At 41.7% G+C, this 18,933-nt stretch overlaps 1 protein-coding gene across 1 annotated transcript in view; it reads left to right on the top strand.

The window, feature by feature from the left end:
- The window catches only part of LOC126404200 (glucosidase 2 subunit beta-like), a 190,452-nt gene that overhangs the window by 34,514 nt on the left and 137,005 nt on the right, over nt 1-18,933 (top strand). Inside the window, exon 8 of the mRNA XM_050067256.1 lies at nt 2,023-2,101. Coding sequence (XP_049923213.1) covers nt 2,023-2,101 — 79 coding nt within the window. The remainder of the gene's footprint in view (nt 1-2,022; nt 2,102-18,933) is intronic.

Genomic DNA, 18,933 nt, shown 5'->3' with positions numbered 1-18,933 from the left:
GCTCACTTCTATTCTATTAAAAAAGTGCAGGTACTAAACTGGCCTGGCTGCTGTCCCGACCTAACTCCCATTAAAAATGTGTGGTGCAATATGAAAAGCAAAATGTGACAATGAAGACCTGAACAGCTGAAGTTGTGTACAAGAAAGTAATGGAACAGAGTTTTACTCTCAAAACTTTGACTATTAGTGTTCTCAGTTCCCAAACATTTACTGAGTGGTATTAAAATAAAAGATGATGTAACACAGTGGAAACATGCCCATGTCCCAACTTTTTTTTGGGAACATGTTGCCAGCATCAAATTTAGAATGAGGGTATATTTACAGAAAACAATAAAGTTATAACATATTTGTACCTAACGAAATTGAATATGTGACAAAAATGTTTTGCATGTCGTTGCAATCTGTTTTTATTTATGTTTTACACAGTTTTTTGGAATTGGCGTTGCACTATGGGGGAAAAATCTCCCCCACTCACTGGTCATTAAGGTAGCTTGTGGACTTCCTCACCATTATTTCATCCGAAACCTTCCCGAGCACCACACACAAGTGCAACCCACTGTGCCAGCTGGCAGGCAGTTGGCAGCCCAGTGCAGGATTAACTGGTACCAGTATGCTGGCCTATAAATAGAGTCTACCAACTGCTTCAGGAAATGAACCATGATGGAGCCTCCCAAAGGCCCACAAACAGGTTGTGCTTTTTATCCCCTCCTCTCTGTCAGGATTATAAGTGCGAGGGAGAGTGAGTTCCCTAATGTTTATTACCGTCTCTGTCGGTCAAACCCACTGTAGGTGTGCACTGTAAAGCACCTGCTTTTATGATCTTTATGTGTATAAATGCCCTCTGTGATTGGGGCCAAAGCCAGTTTTCTTCACACGAGATTTTTCAGAGGCACTGCTCTGCAGCCTGTGTGCCGCCTCACAATGGAGGGAGCCATTGTTTTTCTCCAGCACTTACCCCTAGCATTGATCCTCTGTAGTGGAACAAGCTATTCGCTTTGTATGTTTGCCTGCACTTCCGCTTTTGATGGACTCTCGGGATTGATCCTGGCTATGCAGTCATTATCTCAGCTCAGTAATGTTAGTTTAGGTGGAACCTCCGGAAGAAAGACACCAGCAGGGAAGAGTAGCTTAAGAAAAGATCTAAGTGTTCCAGGATTAGATGTGGTGTGTGTGATTTTTATTGTGCTGTGTGTTGTATGCCACTCATAGCGAGATAGGTGAGAATCTGTGTCAATGCGGTGTTTACTTAGCCCAAACTGGCCTGAAGAATGAGGACAAAATTCAACGTACCCTTTGATTGCAGTTTAATTTACAATGATTTAGCTAGTGCTGCTTTATTGTTTCATCTCCAGAGGAAGACAGACTCCTCCACTGAAACTCCAGAAACCTTGTGCACAATAATCCGCGTTTTGTGAAGCCAAAAGATCGAGCTTAGGGTCCAAAAGTACAATATTTATTTTTTTGTGTGTCTCAAAAGTTTTCATTTCTTGCAAACCTCAAGTCCCCCCCCTGCAGCAAGGCCAGTCGAAATGTTGTGCTGGCCCTCAGGTGCTCTAGAATACATACATCGTCAACAAGTTGCTGGTGTCAGTTGCAGTGGTGAAGGCCTTGACATGTTCATAACATCATGATGTGCTTTAAACTGTGAGGAAAACACTAACCACGTTTTGTTAACAAACTTGAGTTGATGCATTTCATTCAGCTCTTCTCGACACTGGAGCTCATGTCTTGAGATTACTTTTATTCATTTTAAATAGAGGACAGCTTGGACAGCATCAGCATGAAGCACAGCATCCAGTTAGAATGCAATACAAAAGACAAAGACATACATAAGCATGTAAAATTATCTGAAACAATTTCACATTCACCAAGAGTGCTATTTTCTTGACCCTTTAAAACTGACTTAAATTCCCCTGTAGTAACCAGCCATGACAGCTTTAGCACCTTCTGTACATTACTCAAGACCAACACTCTGCTGTTATCTGGATCTGTTTTTTAATATTTTATATATTTTTCTCACAGTATAACAGTGGATGAAGTCCAGGCCAAAGTGGCACTCATCCACGATGAAGAGCGGGTTCTCTCGGACGATGAAGCAATGGTGAGTTGTCTTTTATTCACACAGTTAATACTATAAGGCTTGTACATATAGTAAAGTCTGAAGGCCACCCAGGGGCTTTGTCTTGAGTCAGGTTGTGTCTAAGGCCTGAATCCATGTCCTGTCTGACATTGAGATGCTTGGTGTCCTTGACAACAATAACAAGAGTGTGTAGTAAGATGTTTATAATACACAGTATATCATCGAACACATTGGTATACCACATGTCCACTTCTCTGTTGGAGGAGATATCCTTTAAAGGATGAAATACATCTAATGAAAAGACCAAGCTAACCGTAACCAACTATTAAAATGGCTAAGTAATTTCCTCAAACAACTACACTGCATCTAATGTGAATGCTTCAACATACCCAATATTACCCACACAGTCTCGTCGTTCAGTTTAGCATTTGTCAGATTTGCCAACAAGAAGCTGATATACATCTTCATCCACCTTGGCTTCTCTGTGCTTTTTGTATCTTGCTTGGGTTGACTGTCTGTCTGCCGGGGTTCGCTGTTTTCCTCCACTCGTACAACAGGGTCCCTTCCAAATTCATTTGAATTCTGAACAGGACGAGCACAGTTTCCCAACAGTGATTTTCCCTCAAGCTGCAATGTGCGAGAATGCGGCTGTCGGTTTCACTTTAAACTTGTTGAGCCTCCCTCTTACCAGGCAGCAGATATCAAAATCTCTGGCTGTAAACAAAATGGCTAGAGCTCAATTTTTTCCCCTCTTCTTCTCCCTGTTCCCTTTACTACTATAAATGGCAATTGGTATGCACAATCATACACTCCTGCAAAAAAAAAAGAAAAGAAAACGTCTGCTGGGTTCTCCTACTGCAGGGCAGGAAAAGTTCAGCTTGTGAGTAGGTTGTCACATTGCTGAAAATGTGTTTACAGAGATGTTCAAATTCCTCACAAATTAAGTTTGCAGCATTTCTGGTTGAAGGTAGAAATGTCCTCCGCTCTGTACGGGGTGACAGTGTGCATCTTGCATTGGCTTGCTAATTTTAGCTGCTTTAAAATGTCTAACCAGAGGAATTGTCAGGATGTGGTGTTGGTAGTATGTAACAGGGTAAAAAAGGAAAGCTAAGCAGCACCATCACTGTAACTAACATGAAAGACTGCCGGATGGGAAAAATCAGTGCTCGTTTGTTATTTCTGCTGGCTAACGGGGAGGCATTCCTAATGAATTGAACTGCATCTGAAGAGGATGAATCAGTATGAATATGCATGAATATGAAAATGTGTGCTTAACTGCAACCACAACAAACGGCGATCAAGCCGGGCAAATTAAACAGGGCGCCATTGACAGTAGTTAACAGGCAATTTACATTAGAAGTGACAAGCGGTCCTGTGTTAGCACCTTAATCAAGGTCCAAGGGCAGAAACAGTTGTACCGTACGAGAAGTTAATTCTGTGTACTGGGAAGGATTTAGAGAAGTGATTTTGCTCTGTAACAATCTATTAATTCCTTTCTATCGCCTCCTTGGCATTTCTATCGTAGAAATACATTTTCTGGTGACTTTAACATTGCAATTATGCTGCTGTACAGCCAGAGCACACCCTGAATATGTGTAAATCCTTTCAGATTGATGAATAAATACCACAGTTGTTGGGAGAATGCAATAACACTGCATGCTGTTTTCTTTTATATGTGGACAGGAAGGAAAGGGGGAGTTATTTCCTCATCGGTGCTCAGTTGTAATGTCTGAAGACCTTGATTACTTTTCTACCGTCACACTCAGGGATAGGGCCATATATTGTTTTTGGCACGCTTATTCAATTTATGTCATTTTCACACCTTTTTATTAGTTCCCCCATTCTTTTCCCTTTCTCTTAAGAAGCTTTGGCCTCCACAGAAAATTTAGTTTCCACTTCAGCGGCCCAGATAATTCAAGAACAGAGAGGATTTTCAGGAGAACAATTTGATGATCAAAGGAAGCACTCCACTCGGGAGGGAAAAGGGATATTCTGACGTGGCGCTGCCTCAGTATTCTATCATTATGTTATAGCCCCTCCATTCCCGCAGAAACCTCTGTTAATGTAGATTCAAGTTCACTCGCTTTTAGAAGGTAATCGTAGCTATCCAAGAAGAATGTCTTGTCAAAAAAAAAAATTAGCCCCGTACATGTCGAGCTGTCTCCTTTAAACACGTGAAACACAGCAGCATAAAGACCTGAGCGGATGCCATTTAAATACGAAACATTTCCACTAAATGTCTTAGCAAAATCTTGCAAAGAGAGGACTGTCCTCTCTGTGGGCATTAACCATAGGACAATACATTCTCAGGAGCACTGATGTGTGACCAAGCTTGGACCGTAGCGATGTGCTGGTGAACAGAGCCGGAGGAAATTGCCTTCTCTCAAGAAATAGGCATTTGTGCAGAGGTGAAATTCACTTATCCATCTACTACCCACCCGCCTCCCTTCAAAGCCCCTTACGCAGTCTACCAGAAACGCAGAGAGACCGAGTATAGAATATGTTTTTCTTTGTCTTTTGAACAGGAGGACAAAATAAATCAATCTTTGGTGTTCGAGCACCTTTTGGTGGTGATGGGAAGCGAGCAAAGATGGAGGAATTTGACTTTTTAAAAAGAAAAATAAGAGAGAAGATGAGAAACATTGCTGTAGGTGCATGAGTGGTTGGGGATTCCCTATAACAGCTTGCTAGTGGGTATGGAAATCTTGCTTGTTTCACAGTTTAATAATATTGGCTATACCCCAGGGGTTCCTATATACAGTAGACGAGCTGCCATTAGTTGGTAACAAGGCAGAAATAAAGACAGTGTAGTTGGGAGGTAGTGGTGCATGGACAAAGGAAAAACAGAACCTTAAAGATCTCATTATAATGAACTCTTTGGCATCTATAACCAGCTTTAGGAAATCCTGTATGGTATAGCACCGTAACACTAGATACTCCTTTTTCAGTGCTTAATAGAAAGGGAAACTTGTATTTTACTCTCATTCAGACTAGCTAAAGGCCTACACACTGTAATCCTATACTATGCTGTAAACTAGGATGATGTTAATCAAGTGTGCATTTTAGAGTTTAAGTTTAAACAGTGTTGCTTAATGTTGATTTAGTTGCGGATTTTGAGCTCTTGACCAGATCACATGATCTTCAGCAGCTCATGGAGTTGGCCCAGTTGTCATGATGTTGTACATGTACACTGTGCAAATGTCCATTTTTCTTTTGGAGCCCTTCAAGGAGCTTGAAATTGATAAAGAATTAATTCTCAATACTACTGAGTATTTTAAACAAACATAATTCTCAAAAAATTGTCATTACAAGTGCAAGTAAAATACTGTAATTGGTGCTGAAACGATTAGTTGTCATCGCGAATTGTCTAGAATTTAGAACGACAAGCAAAAATGCAAAACTTTTTAGACTTCCCTGATTTGTAGCTTTTATATCCTGCTTTTTACCCAGAGATCCTGCAGTACTACCCCAACTAAGACCCTGCATTATGCTGGAGTTGGCTAGCATTTGAACCAAATTACGCCGGCAGAATTCCATCCCAGTGTTTGATTTTAAAGCTTGGACTCATGCTGCATCATCTACAGCTTGAAAAAAGGAAAGGGTAGGCACTGGTTGCTACAAACGCCCTACGTTGCTAAGTGACCATAACCAGCATCGTATAATGGCCTACTTACCAGAAATCCCAGTTTCAGAGCTGGTCCTCTTACAGTCGTTGTTTATTAAGTGTGTATTAGGCCTAAAATCTAGTCTGTGGGACAGATGTAAAGCCCCGAACTAACATGGCTTCTTCTCCGTATTTACTGTGGACTGGTATTTACAGAAGAAAGGAAAGATGTCTGCCAGCTGTGTTTGGTTTAACCATGTCACATGACATTACGTACATCCTGCTGCTTTCCAAAAACTGAACTTTTTTTTTTTATCTCAGGGCGCAGCTGTTGTGCCCTGAAAAATAAGCGATTGGGAGCGCATGTGTGCTGCAATGGTGTCGCTCTCACTTTGACGGTGACTTCAGCATGTCTACATTGACAACAATGGGTGAGAGGGCGCAGAAAATTGCAGCATGCTTACGGGACCTTATATAGCATGGTGGTGTGATGAGCGTGACACGTTATACTAGAGCATTGGCGTCTAATTTGACTTATTACATGTGTCAGGCAGCACGTTCTAAACAATAACAATAGCATAACATGGCAAAAAGAATAATTTGGTTCGGTTGATCTCGTCATTGCTCAAAAAGGTAAGAAGCCTCAGGACCTCAGTTTCTCCCCAGTTTGCAGACATTTTTGGTTGCTCTTTTGTTTATTAAGTTAGCCGCCAACTGCTGCTAGCTGCTCTTTAAATCTCCCATTGCTGGGTTGTAATTTTGTCAAATATATCAGTTTATCAATACATATGAATGCAGAATATTTGAAATGGTTTCAATACACATTTTCCACAGTATCAATATTATCAATACCAGCTGTACTTTATCGCTGTCTCTTCCCTTCCCTCCGATACACGCACACCGCTGCAGTTCCCACAGTGCCCTGCCTCCTCTCACTCACTCACTCACTCACAGTATAACCTACAAGAATAGTATTTACCTACATTTGATTTTTTTCTTACTCATTTATTACTTGAAAATATATAAGATACATAAGGAACAAAAAAAACAAGCAGAAACCATCAGGGCTGAAAGACGAAGCCAACAGAAGTGCCAAAAACTGCGATTCTCAATAATAGCTCACCTGTTTACATTTTACTAAGGCTTAGAATTATGCATAATTAAGGGCAGTGCAGCTTGGCTTCTCACTCAGATCCACCCCTCGCTCCTCCAACCTCTCGTCCAAACAAACATCACTTTTGGCTCCAAAAAACCAAGATGGCGACGGCCAAAATGCCAAACTCAAGGCTTAAAAATGGGAGTCCTCATACCAGTGGGTGCCATCAGGGTAGCTATGTTTATTATTTTTACATTGTATGAAAAAAATAGAATATAAGATAACACAGGTATTTGTTTTTTATTTGCATTTTATTGCCTTTGGAGTGTTTGACAATCTCAGGGGGCTTTTGAACATGTGCACTACATTGTTTTAATTATTCAATGTAAGTTTAATTATTGTTAATGCACAACAGACATGCTGCTCATCTCTGCTACTAGCCAAGAATAGAAAAGTCATCATCCTCATTTTATAGTCTTTTTACCTTTATCTCTCATTAAAAATTTTTTTTTTTAAATTTTTACACCCTTAATGTTATTTTTTCTCGTTGGTATCAAAAATGGTATTGAATATTGTTTTTTGTTTTTTTTTTCAAAATAGTTTTCTGAAGTTTAAATCACTAGTCGGTCACACACGTAACCCAATGTCAAAACTTCATACCCGTCCCAACCTGCTGGCTTGAGTTGCCAATGGCGATGCTTCCCCTTTCTGTGTTTCTACCTTTTATACAGAACGGCAGAATAACAGCGCAGCATTCCCGCCTTGAACAGGCTGTATAAAAGAGGCTCATGGCTACAAATTGAACACATTTGAGGTCTGGGCTGTTGGCTTCATAAAAGAGCAATATGAAGATGTCACCTTGGGATCTGGAAATCGTGATGCTCACTTTATATATTCATGGAAATAAATATAAAAAAAGAGACGAATGAATTGCTGGTAAAAAACAATCCAGAAGAAAAGTTATGTCAAAATACTTCCCATAACATGATTACAGGTATCAACAGCAAAAACCTTCCCTATACCATTTATCCAACTCTGACATTTTTCTGTCACAGTGACAGATTGACAGCATCCCGCAGAGCCAGAAAGCACACCTGCAAAGCAAGCCGGCCTGATGTGACTTCACCTTTCTATCTCGGCAACAACACTGAGCTCTCTTGATGTTCACAACATACACAGCTACATAGAAAACAAACACCCGGCACCTTGCGCTGCCCTCCCACCTCGAGTCACTACCAACCAAGGTCAGCCGCTCGGCTCGGCTCTTCACACCATCTGTTTGGGCTGGTTGACATTTGGCTTTAGCCAACACTGAAATCTCACTTCAGAGGGGGGCCCGGCATATTAGCATTCTGTTTTTGTATTGTACATCAAGACGGCAGATTTGAGCTGTGTTTTTATCTCAGAGGCAAGAATTAAGATCTTGACTGAATGTGCGAGATATTAGTGACGAGAGATTAAGTTATGCATATCGAATCAGCGTGGAGGCTTTTAAAATGTTGTGCAGTATACAGTGAAATGGCTTTTGACTTCTCATACAATGCTTCACACAAACTGCCCATTACATCCAGAGTCCAGATGTAACCCTGACTGTAATTGTTGCACATTTAATCAACCCAGAGGATTATAATTCAAATCACACAGACAGAAAGGCAGGCACTGTCTTGCTTCATGATGTCTCGCCAGCCTCCAGAAGGGGGCAGCAGGCCTCTAAGCTGAGTGCGAGCTAATGGAAAAATGGAAAGTCACATTCACAGGTCATTTAATCTCTTTGTTTTGTCATGGGCTGGGCCTCTGGTGCTGTTTTCCTGCCTCGCTCTCTCGAAAAAAGAGAGAGATCCCTCCTGTTTCGAAATGAACAATTCTCATCTGCCTCCAAGAATTTCCTTTCTCATGCATTTGTGGGGAGGTTTCGTAAGCTTGCAGTGATTCTAGGATTTAATGTGTGTGTTCTGGGGAGAGTTTTGGGTCTGGATAGGACTGCAAGAGCAGGGGTTTTTTTTTACTGTCTGTATTCAACTTTCTGAAATGCCTTTATTTGGAGCAATGTGCGCTGTTACGTCACTGAGAGTAACCTAGAAGTTTGATATCTGCAGACCTAAGCTGTACTTAGGATTCCAGTCTCACTGAAGTGACTGTATGGATGTAGGCCATGATGTTACTTTACAGTGTGTGCACAGGCTTGCCATACCACGCTGCGTTTGCTTGTGGATTACACAGTAGTAAAGGTAAACCATGCACAGCTTACACTGTATGATCTCAGAAACGTAGATGGTAGAATTGGTATGCGCAGGCAAGCAGAATCATGGTAGTAAACACTGGCAGCCATATTCGGGTTTTGCATATCCGTTTCTGTATTCCAACAAGATTATAGTCTTGTGTTAAAAGCCTGCTGGGGTATATGAGGCCGGCTGGGCTGAGGGGGAAAAAAGGGGGTTGTCTGTGCCTCCCCCCCCCTCAGTACCATTCATCACCTCCCATCAGATGCGTCATGTTTTTGCTCCCCAGCTGGAGTGCTTTCAAGCTATATAATGTGAAATGACAGGCTGAAACCAGAGGTGGAGTGATATGCGGTTTGTAGAGCTGAGGTAGAGAAAACTGACCTGCTAAAAAAATGCTGTAACGTGTCATGTTCTTTTGAGATAGGAGGACAGCGAGGGGAGGCGGAGGAGGGGTGTGACGAGTGATTTGGGTGGTAACTGTGAAAGACTTCTTTTTTTTAATTTTTTTTTTATTTGTTTCAGGCTGCACACCTGACACTCCTCAATCTCTTGCCTTGCCCTTTTCCTCCGCACCTCTAATCTCCTCCGCACTCGTCTTTTGTTATGTAACCGCCGTGATTGGATGCGCTCGAGGTCGCGCGGGTGGCACAGGTAATGGAACCAGTGGGAGGTCAAAGGCAAGAGAGGGAAGGAGCAGAGTGAAGAGGCATCGTTTTATGCTGCTCCAACAAGTCCTGAAAGAGGTCTTATATCAAGAGGTGTCTTTGCTATCTGTATCTGTCAGTCGATCTGTTCCCTATCTGTTTACTTCTTTCTTTACTTACTTTCTATTTACAGTTTGTGTCTTGACAAAATTTCATTGTTTTTATAAGCCTCCCCTCAAAGTATGAAAAATAATAGAAAATAGTGAAAAAATACAACACTGTCAGACTTAAGAAAGTTGAATCGCACAGCTGTGTTTGTACCGCTTTGACTCCATCGCTGAAAATTCTGTCTTACAAGCTGTACTGACAAACCAGCCTTAAAGCAAGCTCAAGGCAATCGTTTGTATTCTTATCAGCTTTAACCACTTGACAAATACTATTGATGTTGCACCCGTGTAACTGCAGCTCCCAAGAACAGGGTACGCACTGTGCAATGAGCAACGTCCAGAGAGAATAGACTTCAGCTTCCTCTGGGACAATCTATGCTACAGCTTCCCAGGTGAATGCATTGATCAGTGATCTTGCACTGTATCACAAGAACAGAGAGGATGTTTCAGCAGCGGGAGCAGGCTCTAAATATCCCCCTAACATTTCGGGAACGTTTTAGAGGGATTATTTGTAAGTTATGCTAATGACAGAAAGTGGATAATCGGCTTATTTTATGTATATGCATTTCTTTTTACAGTAAAGTTGGGGTGGCTGATACAGTTGTATAATACAGTTAGTTGGTAGTTGCTATAGTAGTAATCTGGTGACACCTGTGGCAACAACAAGTTGGCTTTGATAGTACATATCGAGCAGCTTCTTTGTTAGAAGCAAAGGAGCAACTGTACAAGTCAACCCAACAAACGTGTGTTGTTTTAGAAAGGAAGTTGGTCAAAATAACTGAAACTTTAATTTGATTTCATGCTCTGCACAGCACGACTAGTTCTCCACTCACAGCAGAGTTCTGTATGAGTAACAGGAGCTGGTTACCATGCTGAGGTGTTGAAGGTGTGCAGCCTTTTGCCAAAAAAAATCTTGTTTTGTTTTGTAGTTGTATTTTTGCTAAATGATAAACTTGGGCCAACAAAAAAATTTCAAACTGGTTTGATGTAAACCAAACACCGGACCGTTATACTGAATTTTACCACTAGGTGTCACACTAGTCACCAAGTGAAACTTAATGAGACTGAGAGAGCTCATGAATGACAGTGTAGCGACTCCAGTTCACTTTGTTGCAGCTTCAAATCCAAAAGGTTGCCATATTGGTGAAGTTTTAGTTTTCTGTGAGACTAACTCCACCATGTCTCGTCCTGTCATCCCCAAAAACACATGAACTTTCTAGTAAACATAAAAATGTGTGCTGTGTTTATCTTTACCCCATTTGATCTCCTTCATGTTGCTGCTCAGCAGTTAATTGTGCACAGCCTGTTGGACGCTAGTGGCTCTGTTAGACTGTTAAACAGACATAACATGATGTTTACATGTTGTCATATTGCTTATTAATAACGCATAAGAAGTAAAATACTGTCAGCACAGGTTGCTGATGTAGGCTACTTTTTGATTTGCCAGAACATGTGATAATGACAAATGCCCATTCAGATCAGGCCCACAGGAAGTGCACCGGGCTTTGAAGCCAATTTTCGTAGTGGCAGCAGTACTGCAATCTCTGGGGTCTGTCACGTGATGCCATTGGGCCCAAAAATACTTTTTTCCATAGACTTACATTGGGCAAGAGTCTATAAATCCGTGGATACATTTTTTTGAGCATCACAACCCCTGCCAAATCACTCATTCCACTATTAAGATTTAATCCATTTGGCTAGATAACATTTGGGAAGTCTACAAGAGACGCAAGATTAAATACTTTTATCCCCATTCAAGTTAGCAGAGCGCTAAACCAGAAATCAGCCACTTGGCCGCACTCTGTGGTGCTCTGCAGTGCTCGGCAGCAGTGATGATCTCAGTAATTTCATACCCCAAACATAGAGCAGCTTTGGCTTCATGCGCCACTTAGCAACTTTCGTAGGAGTGAATGGAGCCCCACTGCTAATGCTGTATGAAGGTCTCTTAATACATGCATGGTTCAGCTGGTTTGCACAAAATCAAACAGATTTAAAGTCATACACAGGACTAGACCATTAAAAGTGGAAATCGACAAACTTGCTAGTCATCGCTGACTGTGGTCACAGCTATTACTTTTTTTTTTTCTCAAGTATGACTGCTAAACACTAAAAGCCACCCAATGTTTCACCATTCGAGCGCTGTTCATGCAAAGCAGCAGCAATAGAAAATGTTGGGCGTGCATTAGCATTAACTTCATACAGTTCTGATACGGCTGTAGGAGAGTGAACAGTAAACAGTAGGGCTGATATCAAATTAAGTAGTGTAATGATGGGTGAAATGCTGCAATGTTCCTGTGAATCCGTCATGTGTGTAAAGACCATTTCAATTCAATGCAGGAATGCCCAACTCCGCCATTAACAATAAATAAATAATACATAAATTGGTAATTAGCGAGTGTGAATACATTGAATAGCTATTACTGATTAATGTCAACCATGAATAGTATCAGAAAAGGAGGTTCATTTCATGATAATTTTAAGAATTACAATTCAAAAAGGAATATTTGGTATTTTTCAACCATTGTCTTAGTCTCATAATTGTGGCCATTCTGGCTATGGGTCATATTCATTTGCACTCATTACCTTTGTTGTACAGATTAGGAGCAAAGTATATCAGGGCAAGCAGCATAAGCCAAATGAACTTGTTTCCGAGTCCTAACAAAGGTAAACACAGATAGCAGGTTCCTGGATTAGCTACCGTTGCTAACTGCATAGGTATCAATGACACATCGCTACAATGGCTCATAGTCTGTATAAAAATAACAGATGTAACCACCGTAACGTCACCCATTAGTTTGTGGACTCTCATTTGGCATTGAGAGTCACCATGTTGGATTTTTTGAGACAGAAGTGACCATATTTGGCCGAGAGGGTGGAGCTGGGGACGAGCGAGGTGTGGATCTGACTGGTAGAGTGTGGTGACACTCAAAGCAGACACGCCCCTTTAAATATTGGTATCTCTAAGCCCTAATGAAATGTTAACAGTTGAGTTATTTAAAATTCACTCCCGAACAGTAGTCATGAATATTGAAGTTAGCTATAGAGACCAAAACCGTTTTTTGTACCAGGCTGTAAACATGTTTATGTCTGCTGTAAAGTTGTGTACCTTAACATGGGGGTCTATAGCCCCTTTTACACTGCCAGATTTTCCGTGAATGTTGGGCCGTTTTGCCAGCGTTTAGACACACAGAGCCGGATTGGCGAGTTGATCCGAGGCGCCCAATTTTCCGCTTCGTAGGGTAGTCATATTGGCGGAACCCTTTTAGTTTAAAAAGACAGAGGCGGCCTTCTGCGAAGGGAGGGGCTGTTGATGACTTGTGGGAGGAGCTGTTGATGACGCCGCACGTGCGAGCCACTGGCGGGCGAAACAGCCAATAGCAGGAATTAGTGAGCAGCTAGTAGCAAGAGGGAAATGCAAACCTGACAGACACTGTAAAGATGAGCAACTGGAGAGACAAGGAATTGCCTGCCCTCCTTGTCCTCGCAAATGAAGAGGCCATTAACCATCAAATGACGGGGACGGTGAAGAACGGGCTGACTTATGAGAGAATTGCCGAAGGACTGACCAGCTGTGGCTTCCCCCCCACATCACTGTTTACGTCACACGCTGAGCTACACGTTTTGTTACTTGCTCACGCCCCCCATTCTCCCGAAAAAGGCGCATTCTGTATAAACAAAAGTAGGTAGGTGGCATTTTGCCGCACTCCTCGATTTTGTTTTTATACTACCAATGGTGAAAAAAGACTGATTGGGCTTTCCTGCAAATTTGCACAATTCCTGTTTAAAAAGGGCTTATGATGATTGACTGGCTTTTGGAGCCAGCCTCAAGTGGCCATTTAAAGAACTGCAGTTTTTGGCATAAAGGCCTTGGCTTCTCTAGAGGTTGCCACTTGCTACAATATTGAAAATGAGAAAGAGGTTGAGAAGTACTGGAATTTCCTTTAATAGGATAGTTTTCAGATGGTGATATTGCAAATGAATGCACATGAATAATCAAACTGCAACACATCAAACAAAACTACTACCTAAGCTACTACTTTACTAAGTTTTAAGTCCATTTCGCTAGTAATTGATTGTTTTTCTTTTTAAATGTTAACATGACATGATCAATAATCACAATAATATTCTTCTCTTTTAAGAAGTCAGTATACAATATAGATTATTGCCCGACCCCACAGTTACCTGTTTGTTAGATTTCTCAGTCTTAAACATCAGACATCCTGTTGAACTGCATTTATTTGCAGATGAATTGCAGAGCTCTGTATTTTATTTCTAAATATCAAGTCACATCTCATATCCACTGACCCCAGACAGACCACTGGCTCCTGAAAGAACATCTTGTTGAGGAACCTCATATCCTTTGTGGTGAAACGGTTGATGTGTTTTGTGTTTCCATGGTGACCCCGCTGCGCGGCACATAAGACAATAATGAAAACTCTCAAAGGCCGCAGGGGCACCAGAATAGTGCACGTCCTCAACGTTGCAGCTATTGTGGCACTTGGAGGAGTTACACAACCTGACGTTCACCCTGAGAATGTTTCCTTCCCCCATCATCTCTGGGCTTTTGAGACCGGCAAAGATTGGGCTTGCTAGCAAAGGGATGACACACGGAATGACAAAACTCCTGTGTCTGTCTGTCAGGCTTGGTCTTTATCCGACTGACATTTGCTGGCTCAGGCTCATCCAGGCTCTGGAGAAGCCAGGGATAAGAGTCAGACACAGATGGCTTTTTCCCTTGCAATTCTGTCTAGCGCAAGATTCAGAGAGGGGGGAAAAAAATTGTTTCCAAATCTTCATCCTGTTTTTACAGACTCTCTGAAATATAATTGCCTCTACAGAAGTATAAGAATCCAGTGAGTCTTCACATACTGCAACAATGTGTTTTTTTTGTACTGTTTTCTTGCCGTGCTTTATTCTTTTTGTCTGTGTTGACCCAACCTATTGGTGATTAAGGCTGGATAGGGCTGTTACTTCAGCAGAGACATTTCTTGTCCTCTGAGTAAGTCAAAAGAACAATGCAAGAAAGCCTTGTGCCATTTAAAACTGATGAGCCAAAGCCAGCATGAAGGAGGAGAGGGGAGGTGTAGGTGTTAAATTGATTGGCGAGAGAAAAAAGCATCTGCTTTGCAATAGCTTAACAGTTGCCTCAGAAGCACGCCTGCTATTGTTTCCAAATAAGGATACCCACTTCTGTGTGCTGAGGAGTGTCGCCTTCAGAAGACATGTGTAAGAGGGATAGAAATTGTTGCATAAGAAACATTTAGACACATCTTTTTTTTTGCAGCTTTCCAGGACCTTGATCTATTTTCTTTTTTCAAAGCTGCCTCAACTGCTTTTCTGTTCTCCAGGCAGTTTAGAGTTAATACGTGGGCAGAGAACAAAAGACGAGGGATATAGGGCTGGAGTCAGCAGCTGATCCAATGACAGAAATGGCACCGAGGCGAGAGGGTCCCAGGTGTAGTCATGACTCAAGTAGCACTCCAAGATAGGGGGTTGTGATTGAGGGGGGCAAGGAGCGAGAGAGAAGCATGGGGGCATCGTGGAAACTTGCGTCCTGTGTGACAGGCTGCCTGTTGTGTGCATACTCCTTGACAGCAGGAAAAGCAAAGAGACAGGACATCTGACCCCTTTGACCTTCGCCAAAGTAAGACGGGACTCAGACTTCTGTTACTGAACAGCAGTGGCATGAGTGTACACCTCTCTTGTCTCTGCATTTATTTCAGTAAACTCTGAATTGTTGGCTGAGTGGAAAGGCCAAAATGCTATTTTTTTGAACATTTGAACATAAACAAACCAAGACCATATGTACAGGTGTACCTAGGGGTGTGCAATATGGACAAAAAATAATATCTCGATATTTTGTGGGAATTTGGCGATAACGATAATTAGACGATATTCTTTTAAATATGTGTTTTTAACAGCCTGAGTTATAGCTCATTAATTGTTTCTCATGGATGATATTAATGGACACAGTGTTTTAAAGGAAAAATGTTCTTAACATTTCTTGCTGCTTTTTTACCTGCTCCCTTGTTTGACTCTGGTGACGGCCTTTTGTAGCGTCAATTCCAGGTCCATTTGCAACTGTTCAGATAGGCGTTTGTCCCGCAGACTCACCACAAGCCGGTCCCTCATCATCTCATCATTTAGAGCCCTGTAACCGCAGTGCTCTGCCAGGCAGTGCAGCGCCGTAATGAAACTGTCGGCCGTTTCGCCCGTTTCTTGATGCCGCTGATTAAACTTTGCTCTCTCAAAGATCACATTCCTGCGATTCTCTTCTGCTTGGGTCTCCAATCCAGAAGCAATGCGGAATCTGTCGAAGCGTTTAATCCATTTAGGCCAGTCTTCAGCCTTGAAGTGAGGCTAGGCTAGGTAACTCCGTTGATGGTCTTCCGGTACTGCGAACTTTCCTGATCTAAAACTAGACACTTTTGCGTGTCGCTATATGCAAACTAAGTCACTAGTACTGTTGCTCGCATCTGCCTTTACTTCTGACACCATGTTCAGTTATTTATTGGTATAACCACAAACCACTCATGAACCATGCAGGCTTCAGGTACTTGAGCAACCCTTTAATTGTACCCCTGCAACACAATACAGCATGACCTTAGTTCCCACCTGACAGGCTGGGACCTATCACTACAGTTGACCCACGTCTTCCGAAGCTGCTGGAGCATCCGTGGGCGGTGTTGCCATGTTGTCTCGCTAATGTTTGTTTAGCACCAGGCTAATCTGCCGGGAAGTTGCCAGTGAGAGATCATGTGACCACCTAGGCGTACTGCGGCGTGCAAGGGCTGCACGCAAGATACGTAACTCTTGTTCAGTGAATGTGTGGGGTTTCAACCTTTCAACGTGTGTTTTCAGTTGTTTTTGTGAAGTCATTTGCATACTCGATAACGTAAATTTGCACATCGTTAAAACAACAATGACGATATTATTGTTAACGATACATATCGCCCACCCCTAGGTGTACCCCAATCAATATCGTACCAGAGGTATCGAAACATCGCTTTGCGTTAAAATCCTTATAAATGGCAGCTCTTGGTGTTCCGACTGAAGTGTTTCTCCTTCCGACCAGAAATCTGGGCTTTTGTTTTGGGTATGCGTCTCTGAAACAGCCTTGCCAACTGTTGGCTTGTTGGTTTGTGTACAACACTTCCATGACAACGTACAGAGCTAACCGTAAACAGAAAAGGCCATATGTCTCAAACTGCAGTAAAAACCCCAACTGAGACACATATTGTGAATGCACAGTGTATATGTCCAGAGAATGGAATAGTAATATCGGCAAATCCCATCAGAAAATGCTACAACTGGAAAAAGGCCTAACTCTGAATGTTCATATGCAATATGCTGTTTACATGAACCATATCTAATTCAGTGATATTAGATTTTTAGTGTGCATAGAAACATAACCAGTGATTGAGACTTACCTACAAGCAGGAAGGCGAAGCAGAAACTGAGTGCACTAAGCTTACATCTGGTATAATACAATATCAGCCATGCTAGTGCTAGCCACTTTAAAGAGCTAGGTATTAGCAGAGCTTAGAGTTCATTGATTTCATTCTAATTCAGAGGGCTTTGTTTTCCCTTTCAGACTGACCATATAGATTATTAAATGGTTAGATTTTTCCAAACATGAGGTCAGTGTGTGGTGTACATTTAGGGAAGATGCTCACTGTGATCAAAAAAATAAATACAGTCCTGTATCAGCTCTTGTTTACCAAAACCTATTGGTTTGATGCTTGGCTGAAATGTGTTATGCATATAGATATCGTTTGCCGTAGACACTCTGAATTAATTGCTTTTTTTGTGAGGAAAAATCCAGCTAAATAATAAACTACTTATGTAATATTCTGTGCACAGCTCATCGCTATTCTTTTGCCATTATTTCAGGTCTAACGAGCTAATTAATGAAGCTGTCAATGATGCATCAGTGGCGACACCTTGGGAAGAGCGGAATTCCATAATAATAATTTCCTCTTTTTTCTCCCAAGAATTATGCTCCAATTAAATCATATCACCTAGAAATAATGTTGATAAAATATGAATTTGTATTTTCAATCACATTTTCGTGGGAAATGCTACTGCTGCTTAATATGTTTTACCTTGCAATGTTTTATCTCCAGTAGGAAATGCTTAGGTATAGGTTTAGGTACCAAGACACTTTGGTTAAGTCTAAAGTCAGCGTGGACCTTCTTCATAATGTTTTCCTAATCTTAACCAAGTGCTATGAGTGTCCTAAACATGACTATGAAAGAGTTAAATAATGTTTTAGTTGCTGTGATCGGATATGAAAAAGAGAACTTTGCCCCCTCTCCGGTATTTGTAATGACACGTCAACAATTGCCTTCAAAAATGAAAGAAAGCTAATTTTGTTCCCTCAATATTCAGTGTTAAACCGAAACAATAACAGACTAGATGGTCCCTGAACTCCTCCAGCTTCATGTTGGTGTTCGTGCCAACCAGCAACAGTGAACACAACAGCTGCATGCAAGTGTGCGCCAAAGTTTTTGGCTGCTCTGTACCCACGTATCATGCAGAGTTGATCACTCACAGGTCCACTACACAGGTAAAACACAATCTGTTAAAAACAAGAGCATCAACGATGCACAGGTTCAGTATAAACCAATGTGTTACTGTTGTTGGTAATGAACACATCTGGTCAGGTGTTTTCAGTGTAACAGGCTGGAGGATGATTTGAGTTTCATTCAGTTACTTAGTCTGTTAAAAAGTGGGTCTGTAGTTGATTTGTCACTAAACTGTATTGCTGTTAACCGACCATGATATCACTGTGTTGTTAGTCAAAGCGCACACATTCTCGCAGGTAGCAATTCTGTGCATTGGTGCGGAGCCCTTACCACTCTGTGTATGTGTGTTTTCTGTGTTTTACTGAACATTCAACTCGGTAGATAGTTAGAGGGAAACTTTGCCGATTTTCAACCAGCTCTGTGTCATTGCAGTGTATGCAGATGAATGGTGGTTGGCTTCACTGCGTGCCGCAAGTGCCCAGAGTTGGTTGAAAATTGGCAAAGTTTCTCTTTAATACTGAAAATACTAGGGATGAGGGAGCACACCATTATCTGTATCCGCATCTGTACTCAGAATGGGTGGGGTTTGAAT

Source organism: Epinephelus moara, chromosome 17, assembly GCF_006386435.1.
Source record: "Epinephelus moara isolate mb chromosome 17, YSFRI_EMoa_1.0, whole genome shotgun sequence".
Classification (NCBI taxonomy): domain Eukaryota; kingdom Metazoa; phylum Chordata; class Actinopteri; order Perciformes; family Serranidae; genus Epinephelus; species Epinephelus moara.
Note: the sequence above shows the minus strand (reverse complement) of the source record. Positions and strands in the feature narration are given on the sequence as shown.